The sequence below is a fragment of the Pieris brassicae genome, chromosome 4 (genome assembly GCF_905147105.1).
Source record: "Pieris brassicae chromosome 4, ilPieBrab1.1, whole genome shotgun sequence".
Classification (NCBI taxonomy): Eukaryota; Metazoa; Arthropoda; class Insecta; order Lepidoptera; family Pieridae; genus Pieris; species Pieris brassicae.
Window position 1 is genome coordinate 10,101,347 of NC_059668.1, and position 23,473 is coordinate 10,124,819.

Consider the following 23,473-nt stretch of genomic DNA (forward strand, 5'->3'; position numbering starts at 1 on the left):
TGTGGCACAACGTCTGTCCAGTCTGTTTTTATATTAAATTAATTGGCAACCCTGCAGGAGTTTACTTTTTTGTGGCTTCCCATCTCTGGCATATTGCTAGTCAAAGGAAAACCTCTTAGAGTCGTCTTTAATTTCCTTCAATTATTTCCACGAATTTGGCTTATATCCGTATTACTTCCTCACTTCCGCCTTTTAATTAAGACGAGCCTTAATTCTCACTTCTATATAAAATATTTTTTTCATTAACACTTGTATGATATTATTTTGAGTTATATTAATGTCAAATTATTAATGTGCATACACGTATTGTGACCTTCCTTGCAAAGAATAAAAATAATATAGCCATTAACGTAATCAAACATATATATATATATCATAAATTTAAACGTACATTTTGAATTAATTTAATTTATCAAGTATCAGTTAGCGTTATCAAGACAACACTCGTTTATAATAATAGAATTTTATCATTACTCGCATGATTTTCAACATAAAATGTTAAAATAATTCTGACATAGATTGTGTTTCCAATTCAAATTCATGTTTAATTTCCCTACAATTTCTACCAGCATCGGTGGTTCAGTGGTAGAATGCTCGCCTGCCACGCGGGCGGCCCGGGTTCGATTCCCGGCCGATGCAAACACTTTTATATTTTTTTATTATATATTTTAACTTTATTTTTAGATTGTTATATTTTTTTACAGTTTTTAAGTATTTGTTCAATGTGTCACATTTTAAATACGTATAAAAATAAATATTCTAATTAGATCGTAACTGGTGACACCTGATCTAGGTCAAACTATAGTTTAAAATTAACTGTTACAAAACGTACACATGCAATATCGTTTTTAGCATTTAGAAAATTAATCTAGTTCAGATTAGCGTAAACTATACCAATTAATATTATTACCATTATGGAAATAAGTAATTTGTATAAACATTTGTTTTTTTTAAATATTATGGTAGCTAACTGTCCTACGCAAGGCTGGACATTTGCATAAAAAATTGCAAATAATTAAAGCCTATGTTTCTCAGTGTTTATGTAAAGTTCTACTTGTGAAAGATTTTAAATTAAATATTAATATTAAAAATAAGCATAAAAAAAAACAAAATGATATTCCGATACCGGGAATCGAACCCGAGCCTCCTGGGTGAGAGCCAGGTATCCTAGCCACTAGACCATATCGGATACAATTGTCGTTTCAAATAACTCCTGTAGATTATTTTTAAAAATAAGAAAAAGTTCTAAATATATCTGGAGCTAAATTTTAATCAAAATCAGCACATTACTCTTTTTATACATCAATCATACTAAACCTATTTTCAACCCAATTAAAAACTGTTATTATAAATATAATTTTATTAATATAATGTACATGACATTGAATCATCAACTAATTTTCAACAATTAAATGGGAATTTTAATGTGACAGTTGTCTGTGGGCAGTAGACTCTAAATTATGTATCTGTGTCAACAATAAAACGAAAAACTCCATAAATCAAAGACCCATAGATTGTATTGTGTAAACGGGGCGTGGGTGATACAAGTTTAGGTATGACGTATTTTCTCATGGCAATAACTATTATGCGCTTATCAAAACTATTTTAATCTTATCATTGATTACGCATATTTAATGTAACCTGGTTAAGAAATTGTTTACCAACGTCTTAAGAGGAAAATATTTCAATTTAACAAGCTTTTGAATGCCATATAGAGAAAAAAGAAAAACTCCAGAAAGCCAAAAAAACTGGCAGAATTGAGGGCACTAGAACTCGAGGCCGATCCCCATTACTCGCTGAACTCGTCTTCCCATCACCCAGGCGCAGAGGTTTGCCGAAGAGAGGGGCGAATGGAGGAAGTTCTGCGTCGCCTCTAACACGACCTTCAGAAATAAGGAGTTCGACTGAAGAAGAAGAAGAACTAACGACTTTCTTTTCGCACTCAAAACGTCCTGTATAGCATTTTATTTTGGAATCTCGCTGATTGTCTGAAGACCTTGACAGCTCATCTCGGGCTTTCCCGAGCATATGGCTGCTGTAATGGGATTTTCTCGCGACTAGCGCAAGGGCGTCTCCTGCGAGACTCGGACGTTGGCGCGGGGTGGTCAATCGTCTGAAGGGCAGGACGGAAGCTAACTGGATTAACTGGTTCGCGAAGTAAAGGACCCTACTTCCTATGGTTTGCAACGATGGTTTTATTTGTTGTTCACTAACGTTATTGGATCATCCGGATCCGTCAGAAATCGGGAGGAGCCTTTTTTGTCGGGTGTAATATATATGTTACATAAATAATGAAATTTGGGTTTAAATTCGTTAAATATGCTTCTAGAACGGCACACTACTTTTAACACCTGTCAAACCATTTTTCGTTTGAAGTTTGACATAATTGTCATTGACTTGCGGAGTCTATTGTCAAATTAAGACGTTAGTAATGAGAGATGTCAACGAACTACAGCTAACTTAATTGTAAACATAAGAAAACCTTGAAATTAGTCAGATTTCGTTGTTTACTCAATTCGTATTCAAATACACGGAACAACTTAAACAAAGAGATATCGCCTTGACTAGATTAGCTTTGATAGAATCTACTAAATGAATAATAGTGTACGTTGGACATAGATTTTTCCCAGTGGCGATTTTAATATGTGAAGTTTTGCCGCCCTTGCCTCTACAATTCAAATAATGTTATTGAGTTTCATTTTTGATTATAAACAAATCATCTCTTTCGCAGACTCCAACCAGTAGTAGAAGTGACATACAGGGTTCAAACATGGAAAAAGGGATTATATATTTTCTGCAATTTAGATCACACTCATAGCGTGGGATCCCTAAGCTACACAGAGGTCGATTGCTAGCTGTTTTACGCTCGAATATTGAAGTTTGATACACCGAATGTGAAAGTCATCGGCAAAATTTGTTGCAGAGTGAAGATCCAAAGTTCCAGATAAAAGATCAGAAACCCGTCACGCAGAAATCTTTTTGATTTCTAAGAGATAGCAATAAAAAGGTCGATCCCAAATTTGATACTGATTTTTCCTTCAACTATGGGACTTAACTCAGTCCAGGTAACAACTCCTTAAAATCACAACGTGTCAACAATTGAAGGTGAAAATGTATTTTAAGTAAAAACGTAAGTTGCAAAAAGTAGAAATGTTTAAAATAAAGTGGATCATGTTTCAGTGTTTTTTGTCGGAGCGTTAAATCAGTTTCGCACTGTTTTTGCATTTGTAATGAGGAAGTGAGACTTCCTTGGCTGTCCGTCACCCGTGAGTGTTGCTAGTTGGAATATATTAAAATCGCTACATTTATTTCTAGAACAGGGGGCAGGAGGCTCAACCGATGTAAAGTGATACAGCCGCCCTGCCAGATTTTTTTTTCAAAAAGAATAAATATACATTAAATGCTACTAATTACAGATTTACTGCCAGTTCTCAAATCAAGGGCGTAGAACGGAGGAGAAGAACTGGCAATAAACTCTCCGCCACTCTTTTTATTCGCCAAGTTTTTTTGTTTTACACAACATTTGTAAGGAGCTGCAATCATCACACCATGTTCCACGTGCCATCTTAAGTAATTACTAATAACATAGTAGTCTCAGAACTCAACGAAACAAAACAATATTCACTTGTACACAATCAATGTAGTTATGTACGAATTCGATTTTTGACAGTATTAAATTAAGTTAAAATTAAAAGTATTTTTTTATATAAAATGGCTTTAATAATTTGTTTTTAGCGTTTTGTAGTAAAATAACTTGCGTTTTTTTCCTACAATTAAGTTCACGAGAATGCGACTTTACATAAATTACAATCTAATCTAATATAAATAATTATGAGTAATAAGAAATATTATATTGACTTAAGATTCTACAATAAGAATAACTTAAACTAAGGTAATGTTCATTGACAAAACGTTGGATTGCCTAAGCATTAATATGGTTATGTAGCCTATTTACCTTATATATAAAAATTCTGATGATATAACGAAAAACTTGTCGTCTATTTAGGTACGTGTTTACAAAAAGGTTACGTCATACGAACTTGGGCGACGCCATTTTGCATGGTTTAATTTAAAATTTACAACAATATGTTATGGTTCCATAGTCATCCATGAGCCGATAGAAGATTTTCGTTCGAAGTCCTAATTCCCTGGAGTACGATAAGCACAAAATATGCGTGTAAACATTCATAACATAGTAAAATCCAAACAGTTAAATCTCTACTAATCTAGCTATTAAGTCGAGAATTTCCAAAAAAGTTTTCACAGTTACAGAGATAATGAAAAATATATCAACAGAGTCGAGCTATTTCGCTGAAGTGCGACCATAGACGCAAGGTTTTGGTTTATAGAGGATCAAGTATAAAATATTCGTATTTAGTGTAAACATTCTCAAATCTGAAAATTATCTACAAAACTTAAAATTTTTACGGTTTTACACCATACATTATTAGGGATACAACTGGCAGCCGTAACGCTAACAAGTGATCTCTTCGCAACTCTAGTAAGAAAACAACTAAGGGTAAAGTGCAAGAAGAGAGTTTATAATGAACAAAAATTTAATAACAAGTAACTCTAAAAAATTATACAATTACCAAACTTAATCTAAAATAAACAATAAACTAATACATATTCATAAGGCTCATGGATTACAATGCAATACAAAAGAATAAAAACATACATTAATTACAAAAGAGATTGAGGAACATAGGTGCTTATGTAAAAGACTTTTAAAAGAGGTTAGAGTGGTAGGTAATCGTATGAAGTCGGGCAGCGTATGTTACAACACTGAGACCCTACACGACTTGCAAAATGCATGTATTACAGAAGCGTAACATACTGTTTTAAACTTTTGAAGAAAAGAGATTTGTGACATTTATGTATGGTTTAGAATAGTCTTCGATACAAATTTAACGCTGTTTGTGTCTCTTAAATGTAATTATTGTTATACATGTAAGATTTTATTGTTGGCAAACGTTTATTATTAAATAAGTCGACATCGTACATATAAAGATAGGAGAAAACGTAGATCAAATATGGTGAAAAAAGAAACTTATAATTGCTCCGTTCCGAGCTCAGTAATTAACGGCTTTACGCTTTTCCTTTCTTTTCTCGCATTGATAATTAAATTTTTATAAAATAGAAAACGACTAAATTATATCATTCACTCTCTGTCACAATAACAACTGAGAAATATGGGTTAACAGCACTCAGAATCATTCTTTTGGAGTTAAGGATTATTTAAGTAATTTAGTTAATATTATTTCGAAATATATCGAAATACGAAATCTAACTGCTATCTATTAACTCTTTCTATCAAATTGTGTTTACGATGTGATGAATAGAGAACTTAAGTATACAATTAGACTAATTTATTTAGTTTTTATGAACGTACTTTTTTATATTAATTAATTAAGAAATAACTTTAAGTTGTTTGAAATATAATTATAATTAACTGTCCTACGAGATTATATGATAAATAAATTTGAATACATTAATTTGGTATTTTGAGATTGAAGTATTCTTTTGTCAATAAAATTTAACTTATGGGTAAGATTCAAAAACCAGACTTAATACTTTGTCTGCCTTTCTACTGTCAAAATTGTATTGGATTTTCATCGGGATTTCTTAATCACTTAATACTCATTCGGGTTGTTATTAGAAATGGAAGTAAACGACCAGGAAGCCTCGTTCCTTGAAGCATTGACGTAAATTTATTTGTTATCTGAATATTTATTAATAACTTAAATATGTTACAACTGATACTTGATGCGCTTGATCAAGCTTAGTTCAGTAAAGCAATAGCGTAGCGTTATAACCGAGAATAGCGCAGTTTCTATACTACCGTCAGTGATAAACTTGGGGAATCCCCCAAGTTTCGGGGGAATCAAGATGTTCTGGGGGTTTTTTAACAAGAAGTTATTGTTTTTTATTATTAAAGATGCAGGATTCTATACAATTTATATTTAGCCTTGAACCCAACCAACAAAAAAACCAAGCTAATGAACAAGCGTGGCTATACCTGAAATATCAAAAACCAACAAAACTCCACTATCAAAGTAGCCCAGGCAGGGAGGAGTAAGCTCTTTGGTCAATCAATTGGGGATTTCATACTAGTTAGCATTTTTGATATTACCAAACAGAGAGTCCAACAAAAACATTAGGAGTTTTTAATCTATATATTTGAAAATATTTGAAGTTCTAGGACCATACTGTAGGAGTTGGCATCACTACCGTGTTTTGTACCGTATGTACATAAAAGGCGAGGAGAATGTGTGGTCCGACTACTGCAAGGTCAATTGTTCTTTCCTGTTTCTTTATGAACCGATGAACGCTATGAAAGGATTAATCATTTGTGATTAATGAATGCTATTTATAACTTTTGTAACGCATGGAGATTTTGAGATAAAAACCACTTGTTTTAAGACTACCAGGACGCTGTTCCTTTAGGTTGGCTTTGCATAAAACGTTAAATATGTATCAGTAATTTTTTTTTATCGTATTTTTTTTATAGAACAAGCGGCAAAGTGATACCGCCGCCCATGGACACTCTCAAAGCCAGAGAGCTTTTAGGAAGCAGAAGACTTCTTTATTTAGCAGTAGTAACAATTGTTTTTTTCTTTAAAATATTAAGTCGTAGTTTGGTTAATGTTTAATTTCAGTTTTTTTTATTTATTAATGCACTAAAGTGACTTATGGTTTCTGTTTCGTATATGCTACCTGTGGTGACTGGTCGAGTTTGAATTCGTGTATGCAGTAATATTAGTCATTTCGACTACGTATTTGCGTGTTGTTCCCACAAGAATGTAAGTGCGTGCTCTTATTTCACCATGTCTCCTGCTGATAGAGGACAAATCTTTGTTTTTAATTTATTTTATTATTATTAATTACTTAAGATGTCATGTGGAACATGGTGTAATGGGTGCAATCCTTACCAATCTTTCAAAAGCCGGCAAAGCACACGAGACGTCTGGCATTTATGGTCCATGAGCGGCGGACGTATATATTAGAAAATACTTATATTAATTCAACAATTATGAACTGAATGGTACTAAGAATTTTACTCGCACCTATTAGGTAATATGTCACCATAAACCTCTGCTTTACCTAACAAATTAACAAATCGTTTGGCCTTAGCTTTATAATACCAACTATATAAAAGCAATATAGTACTGGCGTATTGAGTCTAAAAGACAAGAGGCTGCATAAGCAATGTTTTTAATAGTATAATCGTTTATTAAAACCTTAACATAACAATCAAATCGAAATAATTAAAAAAAGTTTGGTCACTGTGGCAGTGTACCTTATTCGTTGAGCGAGGAAAGCACCAGGTCTGGGGGTCGGTATTATCTACCAGGCGCTAACTTAAATCTTGAATTAGCAGCTGTGCATTTAAACCCCACGGCCCAAGTGTCAACTCCATAGGGAACGAATTCGAAGTTGGACGAAAGACTCTTATATGGGAGCCGTTTACTATTTTCTACCTGTATCTAATTAAATGTCAATCATAATAAAATTGATCTGACGCTAGTCCCCGCACAAGGTAGCCCATGTGGGTCACTTGTTATGGCTTCCGTGGTACATGTTTATAATCAAAGGAATCTAGGTTATGTATAAAAATATTTTGTGTCTATAAGTGTCTAGATAAGTATATAAATTGTTCTTCTAAATCTTATAATAGATAAATAACTATGGATAAAATATATGTTTTAACATCTTTAATTGATTTCATGTCAAATCAAACATCGCAATATATTGAAACTTTGATAACAGAATTTTAAATTTATAGTAAAAATAAACTCTGAAAACAGTCTCAATTTTATAAAGTATATAAAACACAACATTGGCAGTATAACAGATATCAGAAGACTACTAAATCAAATCACTTACAGAAATCTTCACTTCATTAGCCTATCTGATAGATTGAGTATTTATTAAATTGCACAAGTAAGCGATTGCAATTTACGTATGCAGTCGTGCCCACCGCGGGGCATGCGCAATCTTGTTGCACAGATAAATACAAAAATACCTAGAGAAAATACCATAGAGTATACAAATCATAGATTATTATCGGGGCTTGCTAAATAAAAGTATATACTTTATGAATTTAAAAAAGGAAGACAAATATTACAACAAATTGCTTACTTAATATACCTGATTTGAAGTGGTTAATACTGGCTTAAAAAAATAAAAATATGGAAAGGAATTCAAAAAAGTTCTTATCTCATTTAATTATGACATCTATATATAAGCAACTCAGATTTCTGGTTTTCTAGTGACATCAAAAACCCATTGTGAATAACATTAATTTAATTATTCATAGACGATTAATTTATTCTAACGTCAAACTACTGACCATAACATCCCTGATAAAAAAAATCGAAAAGGGTGGCCACACAGCGTGAAACACTGCATACGAGAGGGCCAATTTTCAATTAAAATCACTGCAGGTGGTCCCGCCAGAGGGCAGCACTAGCAATCTCATAGGGCTGTCAAATGTGATCTGTCTTTGAGAAATTCTTAGGTGTCAATACGATGTCTCTGACATATAATTTTTATAAATTTTACATACTTATTCTTAAAAAATAAATATGTTTCATTGCAATGCTTTAACTATTGTATTTTCTGTCTTCTCAATACAGATTAAAAACGATCTATCAGCAAGAGACGAAAAAGTCTTTTAGTTGAATGGTAATTAAACTTAATAAGTTTTCAAGAATAAGAGGGCTTATGTATGTAATTGTATTCGAAGTATGTTTGTCATGATGGCTTATGAATTATAAATTCAAAAGTAATGTTCTATAAACTGTATTATAAACGCGACATCAATGGAGTATATCAGAAGAGGGAAGACCTGTAATATAAGAGGAGCCAAGAAATTAACCCTAAAGCGGCCGAAGTAGCGACAGCCTGCAGCCAGCAACTAGAAGCCGGTGGCGTATGACAGGATGTGGTGGAAATGTCATTCGGAAGCCAAGACACATCAATGAACTATTGATTACTAACTTTATATTTGAGTAAAATAATTATATTAAACGATACGAACGTTAGCGTGAGCAGCTATTTTATAAAATATCATAAACAACATAACTGTTCATTTCGTAACAAGGTTATCTATTAAAAAATAATTCCAGTGTATGTTAACAAATAAATTTACATAAATTTAAATACATTTAAGCAGTGGCAACCCTAGACAAGGGCGGCGTAATTACCTATTTGAACATAATAAAGTTATGTTATATTATTTGATATTTTAATCATAGTTTCAATAGTGTTTTTATCATCTGTAGGAAGTGTGTGGTCAATCTATTACCACACTGATTACGTACTATTATACTATATATTGACTAATATAGTTTTTGTCGTAATATATGTAGGCAATTTAGCTTTGACACGCCTTGATAGAAGATATTTTCATCGAATTTTTTTTAAATAAGTTTATAGTGGCAGACTAGACACTTCTGTCCACAGTGACGTCGGACATTACATATAAAAAGGTTTTCCAAATTTTTTTACTTGTAAAATCTGATTACAATAAAAATTTGGAAAAATTAAAGTCAATATAAACTTATTGCATTTTTTTAAGTTTTAGGAGGCAAACGGGAAGGATGCCAACTGATTTAAGTAAAACCGCCGCCCATGTACAGTCACACTGCCAGAAAACTCGCAAGTGCGTTGCCGGCCTTTTAACAATTGGTACGCTCTTTTCTTGAGGGACCCTAAGTCGAATTGGTTCCGAAATACTTTAGTGGGCAGCTGGTTTCACGTAGTGGTGGTGCGCGGCAAAAAATGGCTAAAGAAACGCTAAGTTGTGGAATGACGGACGTCGAGGTGATACGGATAGTATTTTGTGTTCTGCCTTGACGTCCGATGATGAAACTGAGCTGCCGGTATTAGTCCGAACAACTCCTCTAAACACTCTCCATGGTATATGCGGAAGAAGATGCAGAGAGACTCCACATCTGTACGCAACGCTATGGAATCAAGCCGCACGGAAAGTGACTGTTGTTGACGATTCGAATCGCTCTTCGTTGAATACGGTCACTAATCATTACTAAAAGCCATATCTGGATAAACGTAACAAAACTATTCCTAATTATTATTATAGTATGTTTATGAAAAAAACAAGATATATATATGTTATATATGTATGTAATCACCCAAAAGTATATGCTGGATGCAGAAGATCTCTAAGGAGAGTGTTCTTACGTAATAACCGCCGGTTATCCTTGATTTTATATTGTATTTTATCTACCTATTTTTTGTAGGAGCCATATGTAAGAAACTTCAATGTTTATAATTAAGTTTTGAAAATATACTATTATTTGCTATTCTGAAGAAGAGAGTCACCCGTAACCTCCTGCCCTGGTGCACATGTTGCCAGAATTAGGCTATATTAATAAAAAATTGGAGCTAAAAGCCTGGCGATCCTAAAGCCTAAAAGCCAAAAATATAGTTAAGTTGTTATAATCAAAGAATCCTTATCAAGTGAAGTGCAATGGCGCCTTGTTATCTAATCAGGATTTCTGATTATCCATGTGAACGATTCACTTTAAGGTCAATGATTTAACTTCAATGTTTCTATTTTCTAAGTCCAAAACACGTTTGTATTAATAATTTACACTAACTTAAGACATCATATTTTGGTCATGTGTGTCACATTTAGAAAAGTATCTATAACCTTTCGCTCTTCTCGAACTTAATGTTTATGAGGGTGTTCTGGAACTCACAATAGCGATACCAAAGATGAAACCGATCATGAGCTTAAGAATTCACAGAATTCAATACTGGAACTAATATGTCCCTCAGATTTATGTATTTGTTTCATGATCATTTGTCAATCTAAGAGTACATGATCAAACCCCTATGCCTGACATGCAGTCGACTTTTTGGGTGTAAGGTAAGGAGATTCCTTTTCCTTTACCGTTCGAGGAAATGTTAAATGCGCACTTAGACATAAAGTCCATTGGTACCTCAGGGATGAGAGTCGCACTGAGAATGCTATTTCTCGTCTCTCGTCTCGTACATGCGTCAAGTCATAGTTTAGGAGTATTGATTCTTATTTTGACAAAAGGCACAGACTGGAGAATTGGGCTATTTATTAACTTCATTGCTTTATTTATTTATTAACAATTCGTTACACTACAGAAAATAAAAAAATTAACATAATTAAATCAAAAGGAGGGCAATTAATTATTGAGAGTTACAGAGTAAGGACAACAGAACGACTTCCAAAACCAATAAATTAATTTGCGCGCCTCTGTGAACATCTCTGCTGCATTAGGAAAGTTTCATCTTGAGGTTTCAATGTTAATTACCAGCCAATAAAAATATTAAGCTCCAATGAAATCGCTTTTGAAGTTATTCAGCACATATTCATCGCCATGGCGATGAGCAATCTATTAGTGGTACTATTTATACAAATTCTCAGCTTGAATTATTTTGAAATTTCAAAACAAAATCTGTAATATTTTCAATTAAAAATCATATTGTATCCTTTCCTGTTGATTCCATTTTTGTGGACGACAGTGCTCGCCCACACCATTCTGGCGACGTGGAAGCATACATGCAAGAAGTTGGGGTCCGTCGTTTGGATTGGCGTCGTCGAAGTCTTGACCTCAATTGAGAATAACTGGGATTAATATTATCGTGGAAAGTATTCCCGTAACCGAAGTATTCAAGAATTATATTCATTCTTTGTCCGTTTACATCCGTTTTAGTCATCAAAATTTTAAAAAAATGCCAGAAATCAGTTCACGCATATTACATTATACATATATTACATACCCAATTTACATGATTATAAGTACTACGTCGGACATTTTAAATTGCCTATACTTAAATTTTCTTAGGTGGCTGTTTTTTTTTATGATTTTTAACATTTTATATGATTGTTCTAACAAGAAATCCTCTCACGAAGTCCTGATTAAGTTGTTGTATATAATCACGAAGTACTGGTAGTTAATCTTAGCTGAGGAATTGTAACAACATAAGTGTAGTACAACAAATTGGACGATAGTTTGCGGAAGGCCGTAGCACTTTTATCGTTTTTAGTAGCGGACCGTTTTCGCACTCACTGCGATAACGAGCTTTACAAATTGTTCTGGTTAATATGAAGTTCTATTTACAATTTGAATTTCCCGCCTATTAGACTATTGTCAGAACTTTGACATTTATGTGATACAAGAAAAAATATGATAGCATGCTGTAAAATAAGTTAAATACTCTTTGGAACAAAAAGGAAACCTTTATTAAAATTAACTCACCAGTACTATAGGATAATATAGAACTTTTGTACTTACTCTACCCATATGCTTGCAATATATTCATGGACATACTATGTTTAATTAAATTATTTTTGTACTTTTAAAGCCATTATTATTAAATAATTACAGTATTATATATATTTTTATATATATGTAGAGTATGTAGTTTACATAAAATTATAGTACTAAATTTTCAAGTCTCAAGTTTCAAGAAATTAGTAATTTATGTAAACAAATTAAAATAAAGCAATAAGCTTTTATTATTAGTGGGGGTTTATCACGTTTTTTTAAGATAAATTTGGACCTCAAGCGCAGTTATTCGAGTATCGGCTATAACAAAGATGTCAGACATAATAATTCATGGTGTTTTGTAATGCGTAGGTTTAACAAGTTTCATAATTATTAGATTATGTATTATAATGTTGCAACCTTCGGTGAAAGTAAATATTTATCGCAATAAGTAGATACGTCTGTGAAATATGTATTCATTAATAATTTAATCTAAAATAAATAATAATTAATCATCAATAGGTTTTTTATATCTAAATTATATAAGATAGATAGTACCGGTGACTCGAGAGCTGGTGCTTTCTAACCAGACCAAACTTTTTAAATTTGTTTTTATTAAACGTCAAAAATGTATGGCAATTTGACATGATACTGTATTGAAAAAGGCTGGCTTTAAAAGTAAAACCTCTTTTCACGCTTAGCATTTTCTATTTTGCTTTTTATCGATTATTTCAGACATTGTCTTTAATCCATTGTTTCATTTTGTGTCGCAACCCATTGTCTTCGTTACGAAATATCCACTATTTCATACAACTCTCGATTATAGACAATATTCTAGAAAATATTCTATTTAATTTTTAATTTAAGAATATTTTACAGGATTTTAAATTGTATTTTAAATACAACTTTTAAATTGTATTGTATAGCAAACGTATTAATAATTACAGATATAGAGATAGTTAAAGTTTACGACCAACAACATCTTAGATAATTGTACTGTGTAAGGGAGGTAGCATATGCCATCAAAAACCTAACTTGTAAAAAAAACAAGTCTCGTTACGGTTAAAGGGAGATCCATGTAATATCATAGATACTTTCATAGCGCTATGTCTTACGGTATTCTACTGTGGGGTGGATTAATCCAATTGTTTTTCCCAAGGGTCGGTATGGAATAAGTTAAAGGAATTAAATATTATGACAATATCTTGTACTCGCGTTTCGTGCGGTGAGTGAGACTCCCGGAGCCCATCAATTCCCCCCCCCCCCCAGAATATGAAGATGCAGTTTAAACAGAGATTACCCCAGGGGGGTACCACACGTTTCCGCTGTGGAGAATCCCCCTCTGAGCGTCCATCATCGGAACAATCAGTATTTGGTGGTGGATGCACAGGCTGCCCTTCGTATTCTGGGGTGGGAAAAAACTGCTCAAAAAACTATAGGTTTCGATCTCGGGGCAAACGGAAGAATTTACCGAAGGCATCCCCTTCCACGCTCTCAGTGGACTTTACCAATGTTAGGGGGCTCAACTCTAATCTTAACGCGGTTCACTTTCACCTCGAAACTGCGAAGCCGGCCTTATTCTTCCTTACTGAGACTCAGATATCCTTCCCGGCTGATACTTCCTACCTCTCCTACCCGGGGTACAAATTGGAACATTCATTTGTGCCGCGGGCGGGAGTTTGCGTGTACGTCAGAGAGGATATCTGTTCTCGTCGCCTCGGGTCGCTTGAAGGAAGGGACCTATCTAGCCTCTGGCTGCGCGTAGACTGCGATGACCATCCGCGATTCTACGCATGCCTGTATAGGTCCCATAGCGGAAATACCGAAACTGAGCGACTCATTGAGCACATCCAAATGGCTACAGATTCCCTGCTCGAAGGGGTTCCTACCGCTGAAATCGTGATACTTGGCGATTTTAACGCTCACCATGCCGATTGGCTCGGTTCGGAAACCACCGATCACGCGGGAAGATCCTTTCACGACTTTGCTTTAGCTTACGACCTGTCACAAATGGTCCCTGCGATTACGCGAATACCAGATGTGGATGGTCATAAACCCTCTTTGTTGGACCTTCTGCTGACCTCACATCCGGAGACCTACCAAGTCTCTGTTGACCTGCCATTGGGTTCATCGGATCATTGTGTGGTCCGGAGTACTGTGCCTACTACGCGCCCTCCTCGGCCCCGTTTTTCGGGTTGTCGTCGTATTTGGCACTATCGGTCAGCAGATTGGGATGGGATGCGGTCTTTCTTTACGTCCTACCCTTGGGGGCCTATGTGCTTTTCGTCGGAAGCTCCAGATTCCGTCGCTGCCTTTGTCGCCGAAGTGGTTCTGCAGGGCATGGAACTTTTTATTCCATTCTCTGCGGTGCCGATCGGTGGCAAGTCACAGCCCTGGTTTAAGCGTTCTTGCAAGGCGGCATCGCATCGAAATCGAGAATGCTTTAATGCATGGGCGGAAGCGGCGATATCTCGTGATGCCAATACCAGCGAACATAAAAAAGCATATAACTCAGCCTCCAGGTCCTTCAAACGGGAAATCGCTAAGGCAAAGTCAGAGCACATCGCCAGATTTGGCGAGAGATTGGCCCAACTCCCTTCTGGGACCCGAGCCTTCTGGTCTCTCGCCAAAGCTGTACAAGGGAATTTTTGTCAGCCATCGATACCACCGCTGCACAGAGAGGATGACTCGCTCGCCCACACTGCGAAGGAGAAGGCCGACCTCTTGGGCTGTCTCTTCGCGTCCAACTCGACTTTGGATGACCGGGGGAGATCACCACCGGCGATTTCGCGGTGTGATAACTCAATGCCGGAAATCACATTCCGGCAACGTGCTGTTCGCAGAGCACTATCTTCCTTGGACATTCATAAGTCGAGCGGGCCGGATGGTATCCCTCCAATTGTGCTGCGTACATGTGCTCCTGAGTTGGCTCCGGTCCTGACGCGCCTTTTCCGGTACCTGTACTCGCTCGGCACTGTCCCGAAGTGCTGGAAGACCGCTTCGATACATCCGATCCCTAAAAAAGGCGATCGCTCTGATCCATCCAACTATCGCCCAATCGCAATAACCTCCTTGTTCTCCAAAATAATGGAATCCATTATTAATGGCCAGCTCTTGAGTTATCTAGAGGGCCACCAGCTAATTAGCGATTATCAGTACGGCTTTCGTCGTGGTCGTTCGGCTGGTGACCTTCTAGTATACCTTACTCATAGATGGGCAGAGGCAATTGAGTCCAAGGGGGAGGCACTAGCGGTTAGTTTGGACATAGCGAAAGCCTTCGATCGGGTGTGGCACAAAGCACTGCTCTCGAAGCTTCCAGCCTCCGGGCTTCCTGAGAAATTATGCGACTGGATCTCCAGCTTTCTAGCCGATCGGAGCATCAAGGTCGTCGTCGACGGAGCATGTTCCGACCTTAAACCCGTGAATGCTGGGGTCCCACAAGGCTGTGTTCTGTCCCCGACCCTGTTTCTTCTGCATATCAATGACATGTTGCAACTTAGCAACATTCATTGCTATGCGGACGACAGCACTGGGGATACTCTTTACACTGGCCGGGCAGGTATTTCTCGGGCAGTTGTCGATGAGTACCGGAACAAACTTGTGTCTGAAGTCGAAACTCTTTTACGTGGAGTCTCGGACTGGGGTAGACTAAACCTAGTCCAATTTAACCCCAAGAAGACACAAGTTTGCGCGTTTTCCGCGAAAAAAATACCCTTTGTCGCTACTCCTCTTTTCGAAAACACTCTTCTTGAAGCCACGCGGTTCGAATCGTCGATGACCAATCCCTCTCCGAGCGGCTCGATCCTTTGGCGTTGCGTAGAGATGTGGGGTCACTCTGCATCTTCTACCGCATTTACCATGGAGAGTGTTCAGAGGAGTTGTTCGGATTAATACCTGCAGCTGAGTTTCACCATCGGACGTCGAGGCAAAATACAAAATTCCACCCGTATCACCTCGACGTCCGACGTTCCACGACTGAGCGTTTCTCAAGGCAATTTTTGCCGCGCACCACCGCTATGTGGAACCAGCTGCCCACTGAAGTATTTCCGAACCAATTCGACTTAGGGTCCTTCAAGAAAAGAGCGTACAAATTCTTAAAAGGCCGGCAACGCACTCGCGAGCCCTCTGGCATTGAGAGTGTCCATGGGCGGCGGTATCACTTAACATCAGGTGAGCCTCCTGCCCGTTTGCCCCCTATTTTATAAAAAAAAATAAAAAAATATCAGGTCAAAATATTCTTGAGGTCTTGTTGTATGTACATAAAAATTTAAACGATTATAAAACAAATGGTGACTTTCACCAGTATAAAACTCGAAACAGAACTAATTTAAGCGTACGACCAACCAGGCTCCAGAAGAAAACACTTCTTATATGGAAATTGTATTCGGTTTTACAACAAACTCCCAAGCGAAATTTAATTATCACTGAATAAATTTGACGATTATTTAAATGATCCAACAATTTGTAACTAAAACTCAAAACTTGGCGATCAAAAAGAGTGGCGGAGAGTTTCTTGTCAGTTCTTCTTGCCCGCTCTACGTCCATGACTTAAGAACTGGTAAATATAAATTAAGAATCCATTTAACATATTTTCTGTTGATGTTTATTACGTACTTGGTTACCTATATGAATAAAATTATTTTGATTTTGAGTTACCAAGTAAAAAGTTAAATTATTATCAAATCTAACAATATCATATAGAGACCACATCAATATTAAAATTATTTTGTTTTAAATAAATACATTAATTTGTTTAGTGCGTTTAAAATCATTAAATAATAATGCAGTATTACCAATTTCCCTTGCATCATCGATATACATGAATAACACTACAATTGCTGACAAGAAACAATTTGATATGTTATGATTAGTTTTATAAACAATTTCACCAACTCTATATTGAGCTGACAATGTTAATATTCATTGACTAACAACTTTTAAAAGACGTTGCTAGGTGTCTTGTACTAATTATAATTAAATACGTAATTTGTTTTTCGACTGGGTTTTTATGATTTAGTTCAAATTCATAAATGAGTTCAGTTTCAGTGTGTTGAAGCAGTCGTATTGAATCCATAAACCATGTTGCTTCAAGCATATTGTAGGCATTTTATAAAGGAATTTTAAATTCTTTATTTTTAGCCTCGTACGGTTATACAACTTTTGACACATTGGACATTGACCAAAAATATAGCTAACGGCCGCTTTCTATACTCGGTCTATAATCTAAATTTATTCTAAAATTATTCAATCGATCGAGAATCTGTATTTCTATATAACAATCCCGGCTTTGAAATCCTTGTAAAAAAGGATTCCATCGCGTGGTTTCGTTTTACGCGTTGCCCTTATTTTTGAGTGATCTACATACTACTACTTGAATACGTGATTATTTATATAAAACGTATAGATTTATTGCAAAATTATAATAATTTTTATATAACAGCATATTAAATTGCGAGTAGTAACTGTAAAATACTTTAACAGCAGAAATTTGTTTTGCATTGCAGAAGCGTCCTAGCAACTGTCAACGATACGGATATACAACAATAATTTGATTTTAGTCACAGTTGAACTAGATAATTTAAATATAACATTGCAATGGAGCCTAAAAGTGTAAGTATTAAGCAGTATTATATTATTCTATTTAAGTATTTATATATTGCTATTTAATAAAGAATACTTATAATTATCTTATTTGTTTGTAGATAAAAAATAGGAAGTAAAATTATAAATAATCCGATCAGCCATCAATAACCCTTGTTCAAAAATCACGCTATCACGGTGAAAATCCGCTTAGTAACATTTGACATTTGAGAGAATATATAGACTAGTACGACTATCAATTATGTATAGTAACCATGTGCAAAAATAATTATATCAGGCCACAGATTATTTTTGTATGAGGCATTTGAATAAATTGAATATATTTTATATCAATAATATGCCAACGATAACACGACGGTGTGGCCATTTTTGGAAATGTCAAAATACCTGTGTCAAGCAGATGTTTGTTCTAACACCTGCCACTGCTAGACAAACGAAAATAGAAGACAGGTGCTTGTTGGGTATATAATTAATTACAACTATACTAGTTAATGTATGGCTAATTAGTTGGTGAAACGTTTTAACATACTTCTTACGTAATGTAAATTGTTTTTGTGTTTGATTACGAAAAGGCCCATACACGGATATATTTCCTTAGAAAATTTTTATAATAATAAATAATAATAATAATTTGACATTGTAATTTCGCATCTGTCTCTCCAAAATTACAATGTTAAATTAGTTTTATACGCAGAGGCGGGAATTTCTTTTAGCATAGATAATTTCTGAGCGTAGATATTTGACAGTTGACTATTTTTGGTCGGTTCAAAGTAATAGTTATTCGTGCTTGGCTTAAAGGTCTCGTTACCAGGCCATAAAATTATTAAAAAAAAAAAAAAAAAAGTTATTCGTGTTGGCTTAAAGCCGTATTTTTTTTAGGTTATGTTAAATAAATTATTTTTATTTATTTACTTATATTAAAAAGGAGGACAACTTGTGGCCTTATCGCTTTCGAGCGATCTCTTTCCGGCAACCACTGTGAGTAGGTAGTCAAATTCAAAAATACATATTACTCATAGTTATTATGACCACACACAACAACTCAAATCACAAAATCGATTTAAAATAACACTTTTTTATCAAATTCAACCACCAACATAACTTCTTACTTACTTAATTTCGTAAGTAAATAAACATTACCTTTTCGGTTTCCATCTTTTCATTAATACTCCAAACATCTTATTCAGCTTGTAACTTGAAGAAAAACACTTCACAACACTTGCGATTGCGTTAATTCAACGCAAATTAACACTTAATCAACCAAATAACAGTTTACATAAGAACTATAACTTATTTATTATTAATAACGATAATTGACGTTTAAGACACTCAAATACGCGTATCGCGCGATCGATTCGAAACGATAAACAAACCACATGCGATTCTTATCGCACACGCGAGCGAACTAAATTGTGGTTTGTGATTTTGTATGAAGAACGTTGCCTGTCTAGTTGTGCAACGAGTTGGTCGACAGATTGATCAACAGCTGATTTTCCGATATTTTCGAATATAAAGTATATTCTTTCGTCTTTGGCATATTTTATTTTTTAATAAATGTTATGATATTTGTAAGGAAATATATTGAACAATGTTATTTGTGTGATTTGTCACTCGCTTTCTCTTCTTTCATACTAAAAGCAGACATTTCATTTAATAATCATTTATTATTGGTTTAAAAAAAAATGTGCTTGGTAGAGGTGAATATAGATCATTCACCTCAGCAAACAAATTCAATACACTTGTTTAAATAAGTATTTTGACATCAAAATGAAAATAGTTTTGTCACACTTGTTCTAACAATATTAGACAATAGTTGAAAAACACAACATTCCACTCATAGACTATTAAAAATCTATACTTTAAATATTATTATAAATTTCCACTCCCATATATAAGCATCGGTGGTTCAGTGGTAGAATGCTCGCCTGCCACGCGGGCGGCCCGGGTTCGATTCCCGGCCGATGCAACTCTTTTTATGTTTTTTTTTCATTCTAAAATTGAATTGCTAGTGTCATATACATTTTAAAGATTTTATTCCTATTTTAGTCACTGAACGTAAAATTTCAACGCCGAAAGCGGCTTCACAGTTTTAAAACATGTTATTTTTTACAAGTGTAATTACCTCGCATATGAATTTATAATCTTTCATCATGCTTCCATAGTATGCATGCTACAGTGCTTCTCCACGAAAGCGTGACGTTCCTCATATCTGCACGGTCTGTTGGCTTAAGTGTACCATATTGCGGTTATACCGCAACTATGACCAGAAGTATTTAGCACATATGTAGCTATTTCAATAGCTTAGAGCTTTAATATATAAATTATCTTATTTACAGGCGCTTATTTTTTTCTAAATTACGTTTATTTTGATTCTTATGTACATATGTCCACTCATATATTCTCCGTGTGTTTTTTTTAGCACAGCGGACCCTATGTCAAATTGCCTCGGAAATACTTCATGCTTTACATATCAATCATTGTCTAATGTCGAATTTAATTGTCGAGTAATCACGGGGAGTTAATCTCAATAGCTACTGTATTTCACTATAACTCAATTAAATGTAAAGATAATAAATTGTTCCCGTAGAATTGCCAGTATCAAAATCAATACAATACTGTTCTATTAAAATAAATCTTATCGTTGTATTATACTGTCAATTAGAAAATATCAAAACTGGCGATTATCGTATTATAGATTTTATCATATTGACAGCTGTATGCCGTAGCTGCTCTAGATTCTTTAGGAATGCCATTTTATTTGCTTGGACTTTCTCCTCTGTGTTTAATCGCTTATTTTTACAGCAGCAATGAAAATTCTTTATATACCGATAAATTTTGAAGTAAAAACCAAAGGCGATTTGCCGAGGTACATTTCTTCTCTATTTTATTACATCTACTGCTGATGGAGTCTAAATGAAATTTGCAAGTGTAAAATTTTGTTAAATTAAAAATAGCAATGAGTTTATTACCGATTTTCTTCCTTGACGGTGCTCATTTTTTTATAGAACAGAGGGCAAACCTGCAGGAGACCTGATGTTAAGTGATACCATCGCCCATGGAAAATGTTTTACTTAAAATTACAATGACATTGTATATATTGGATGTGGTATTTAAATTTACTTTAACATTAGCTCGAACGGTGAAGAAAACATCGTGAGGAAACCGGCTTGCCTTAGACCCAAAAAGTCGACAGTGAGTGTCAGGCACAGAAGGCTGATTACCTACTTGCCTATTCAATTCACAAACGATCATGAAACAGATACAGAAACCTGGGCCCAGACCTAAAAAAGGTTGTAGCGCCATTGATTTATTTTACTTAAATTTACTAATAACTACTTTAGGTGTAAAAACTAAATATTATGTTCATAGAGCATAAATAAAATGAAGATTATGCAAATATACGAATAAAGCAATACGCAAAGTAAATTGGATTATGATGTTTGTATCCAAGGGGATTTTTATTGTATTTCAAAGTATGGAAACCTATTGTCATTTAATCTGGTAACTGCACTTCACTCACATAATCTGTACCCCTCGTCCTAATTCTTCGTGTACTTGTTGGTACCGTCGTGGTAACTGTAGATTCTTCTGTAGTAACTTCAGTTGTGATTTCTTCTGTAGTAGGTTTTTCTGTTTCTATTTCTGTCGTAAGTTTTTCGGTAGTTGCCTGCGTAGTTGTAACTTCTTCAGTTGTTACTACTTCTGTTGTGACTTCTTTAGTCGTTGATTCTTCAGTTACTACTGATACTGTTGTAGGGATTTCTAGAGTAGGTCCTTTCTCGGTCGTTGACGGTGTCAATGGTACGGTGGAATTAATTTCATCCAATAATTTTAATTTTTTCGCAGTTGTTGTGTTAGGTGTCATGAAGTTCGATAGAACTTCATCTATATCTTTGAACTCATCATCTGTCATGCTAAGCACTTCATTTCTCCAATCACCCAGACAGGTGTCGATACATTCATCTTTCTCTTTGAAAATATTAGGTGTTTTGCATTCTCCCCAGATCAGGGGTAGACAATCTTGTTTCGCTTCGTTGAATGTGTATGCAATGTTCTGTGGACCAGACTTGCAAGTCTTAGTAACGGTGTGCGAACATTGTTCTGTAAAAAAATAATTTTAAAGTGTTCCTATGATTGATATAACACAGTTGATTCGAAGAACAGCTAGAAAACTGACAATGACAAAATGCTCTTAAATTAAATACACAGTTTATTACAGCAGTAATTTCAACTTGATTTCAAATTTGAAGTTAGTCTTAGGGGGAACATTCTGTAGGAGTTGCAGTTACATGTCACTTTCCAAACAGAATAATATATTTAAATCATGCCACAGAGATGATACAACAGACTCATGTCAATCCCTAATGTTTTCACTTCTATTACTACCTCACCACCCAATTGCTTATCAAACAAATTCACTTTTATCTTAATTTTACCATAAAATTAACATAAATTTCAAAATTACCTGTGCCACTATAGCTCACCATAGGAGTAGTAAAAGTAGGTTTTAAAAAGTTGTAAACGCAAAAATGAGAGCACAAATACTCATTGTCAAATTTGTTGTATGTGGGACATCCTCTCCATATCTCTATTTCACATCTGGATCCTGGTTTGTAGTAGGAGAAAACTGGTGTAGGAGTTCCTAGACAATCACTGGTGTTCAATTTGTAGAGACAATATTCTGGTGGCACTGAAAATACATTTTGTTGTAATATATTACAGAAAATCATCTGACAGTTGAGACGCTGACCACACAATCAAAAGATATGCACCACAGTTCAATTTAAAATCACACTCCATTTTTATATTATTTATAGATTAGAATTATAGTTATTGTACCTTTTACATAACTTATCAAGACTTATGTAAAAAATAATTTATTGTTTATATTATAATATTTAAATTAGTATATATATGTATAATAATAAAATGTTACTGGCATATGTCAAAGATACCAAAGATTATACTTACCAGCTTTTACTGCAAATCTTAAAAACAATAAAGTTATTTTTATACCAAACTGAGTAATTTTTAAGGTCATGTTTTGATATTACTAGCTCATTTTCTGCTTGACTTTGCTGTAATTAAAAATCTTGCTTATCTTAATTACTTTTACTGTTTTATTAATGTTCCGTAACCGATTGCCACAAAAATGCAAATTACGCTTAATTTTACGCACGCAAGTATGAATCTCATTATTAATAAAACAAAAAAAAGGTTTGCATCGGCCGGGAATCGAACCCGGGCCGCCCGCGTGGCAGGCGAGCATTCTACCACTGAACCACCGATGCTACAATATTGTTCTTGAATTTATTCATATTATGTTGAAGTACTTTTTAGTATTTAATTAGATTGTTAACAAATTTATGTTAATTATTTTGTGCATAAAAAAAAACTAATCAGTCAAATTGCACCATTATTAAAGTAAAAGTCTATTTCATTTCATCACCATATAAGCACATTTTGACTGAAAGAGAAACAATATTACTTTATTTTTAGAATGCAATTTTACAAATTTAGCTTTTATTAGGAAGGGGGAAATGCAGATAAATGAGACAAGTTCACTATAACCTAGTGATAATGAAGAATTTGTTATGGTT

The 23,473-nt window shown here is 34.7% G+C and overlaps 2 protein-coding genes and 4 non-coding genes across 6 annotated transcripts in view; 2 read left to right on the forward strand and 4 right to left on the reverse strand.

Moving 5' to 3' along the window:
- LOC123708709 overlaps window positions 1-19,355 on the reverse strand; it is a 342,062-nt gene extending 322,707 nt beyond the window's left edge. Inside the window, exon 1 of the mRNA XM_045659552.1 lies at window positions 19,014-19,355. Coding sequence (XP_045515508.1) covers window positions 19,014-19,051 — 38 coding nt within the window. The 5' untranslated portion in view covers window positions 19,052-19,355. The remainder of the gene's footprint in view (window positions 1-19,013) is intronic.
- Trnag-gcc lies at window positions 569-639 on the forward strand. Its single transcript has one exon. It is a non-coding gene; the product is annotated as a tRNA-Gly (tRNA).
- On the reverse strand, window positions 1,118-1,189 carry Trnae-cuc. The gene has a single exon. It is a non-coding gene; the product is annotated as a tRNA-Glu (tRNA).
- Window positions 19,356-19,768: 413 nt separating the features above from the next.
- Window positions 19,769-19,839, forward strand: Trnag-gcc. Its single transcript has one exon. It is a non-coding gene; the product is annotated as a tRNA-Gly (tRNA).
- Window positions 19,840-21,295: 1,456 nt separating this feature from the next.
- Window positions 21,296-23,457, reverse strand: LOC123708585. The gene is made up of 3 exons (XM_045659365.1): window positions 22,845-23,457; window positions 22,339-22,563; window positions 21,296-21,974 (listed from the first exon to the last, which is right to left on the reverse strand). The coding sequence occupies exons 1-3, from the start codon at window positions 22,912-22,914 to the stop codon at window positions 21,367-21,369; spliced, it is 903 nt and encodes a 300-aa protein (XP_045515321.1). The 5' UTR covers window positions 22,915-23,457; the 3' UTR covers window positions 21,296-21,366.
- Window positions 23,094-23,164, reverse strand: Trnag-gcc. Its single transcript has one exon. It is a non-coding gene; the product is annotated as a tRNA-Gly (tRNA).
- Window positions 23,458-23,473: the final 16 nt, after the last annotated feature.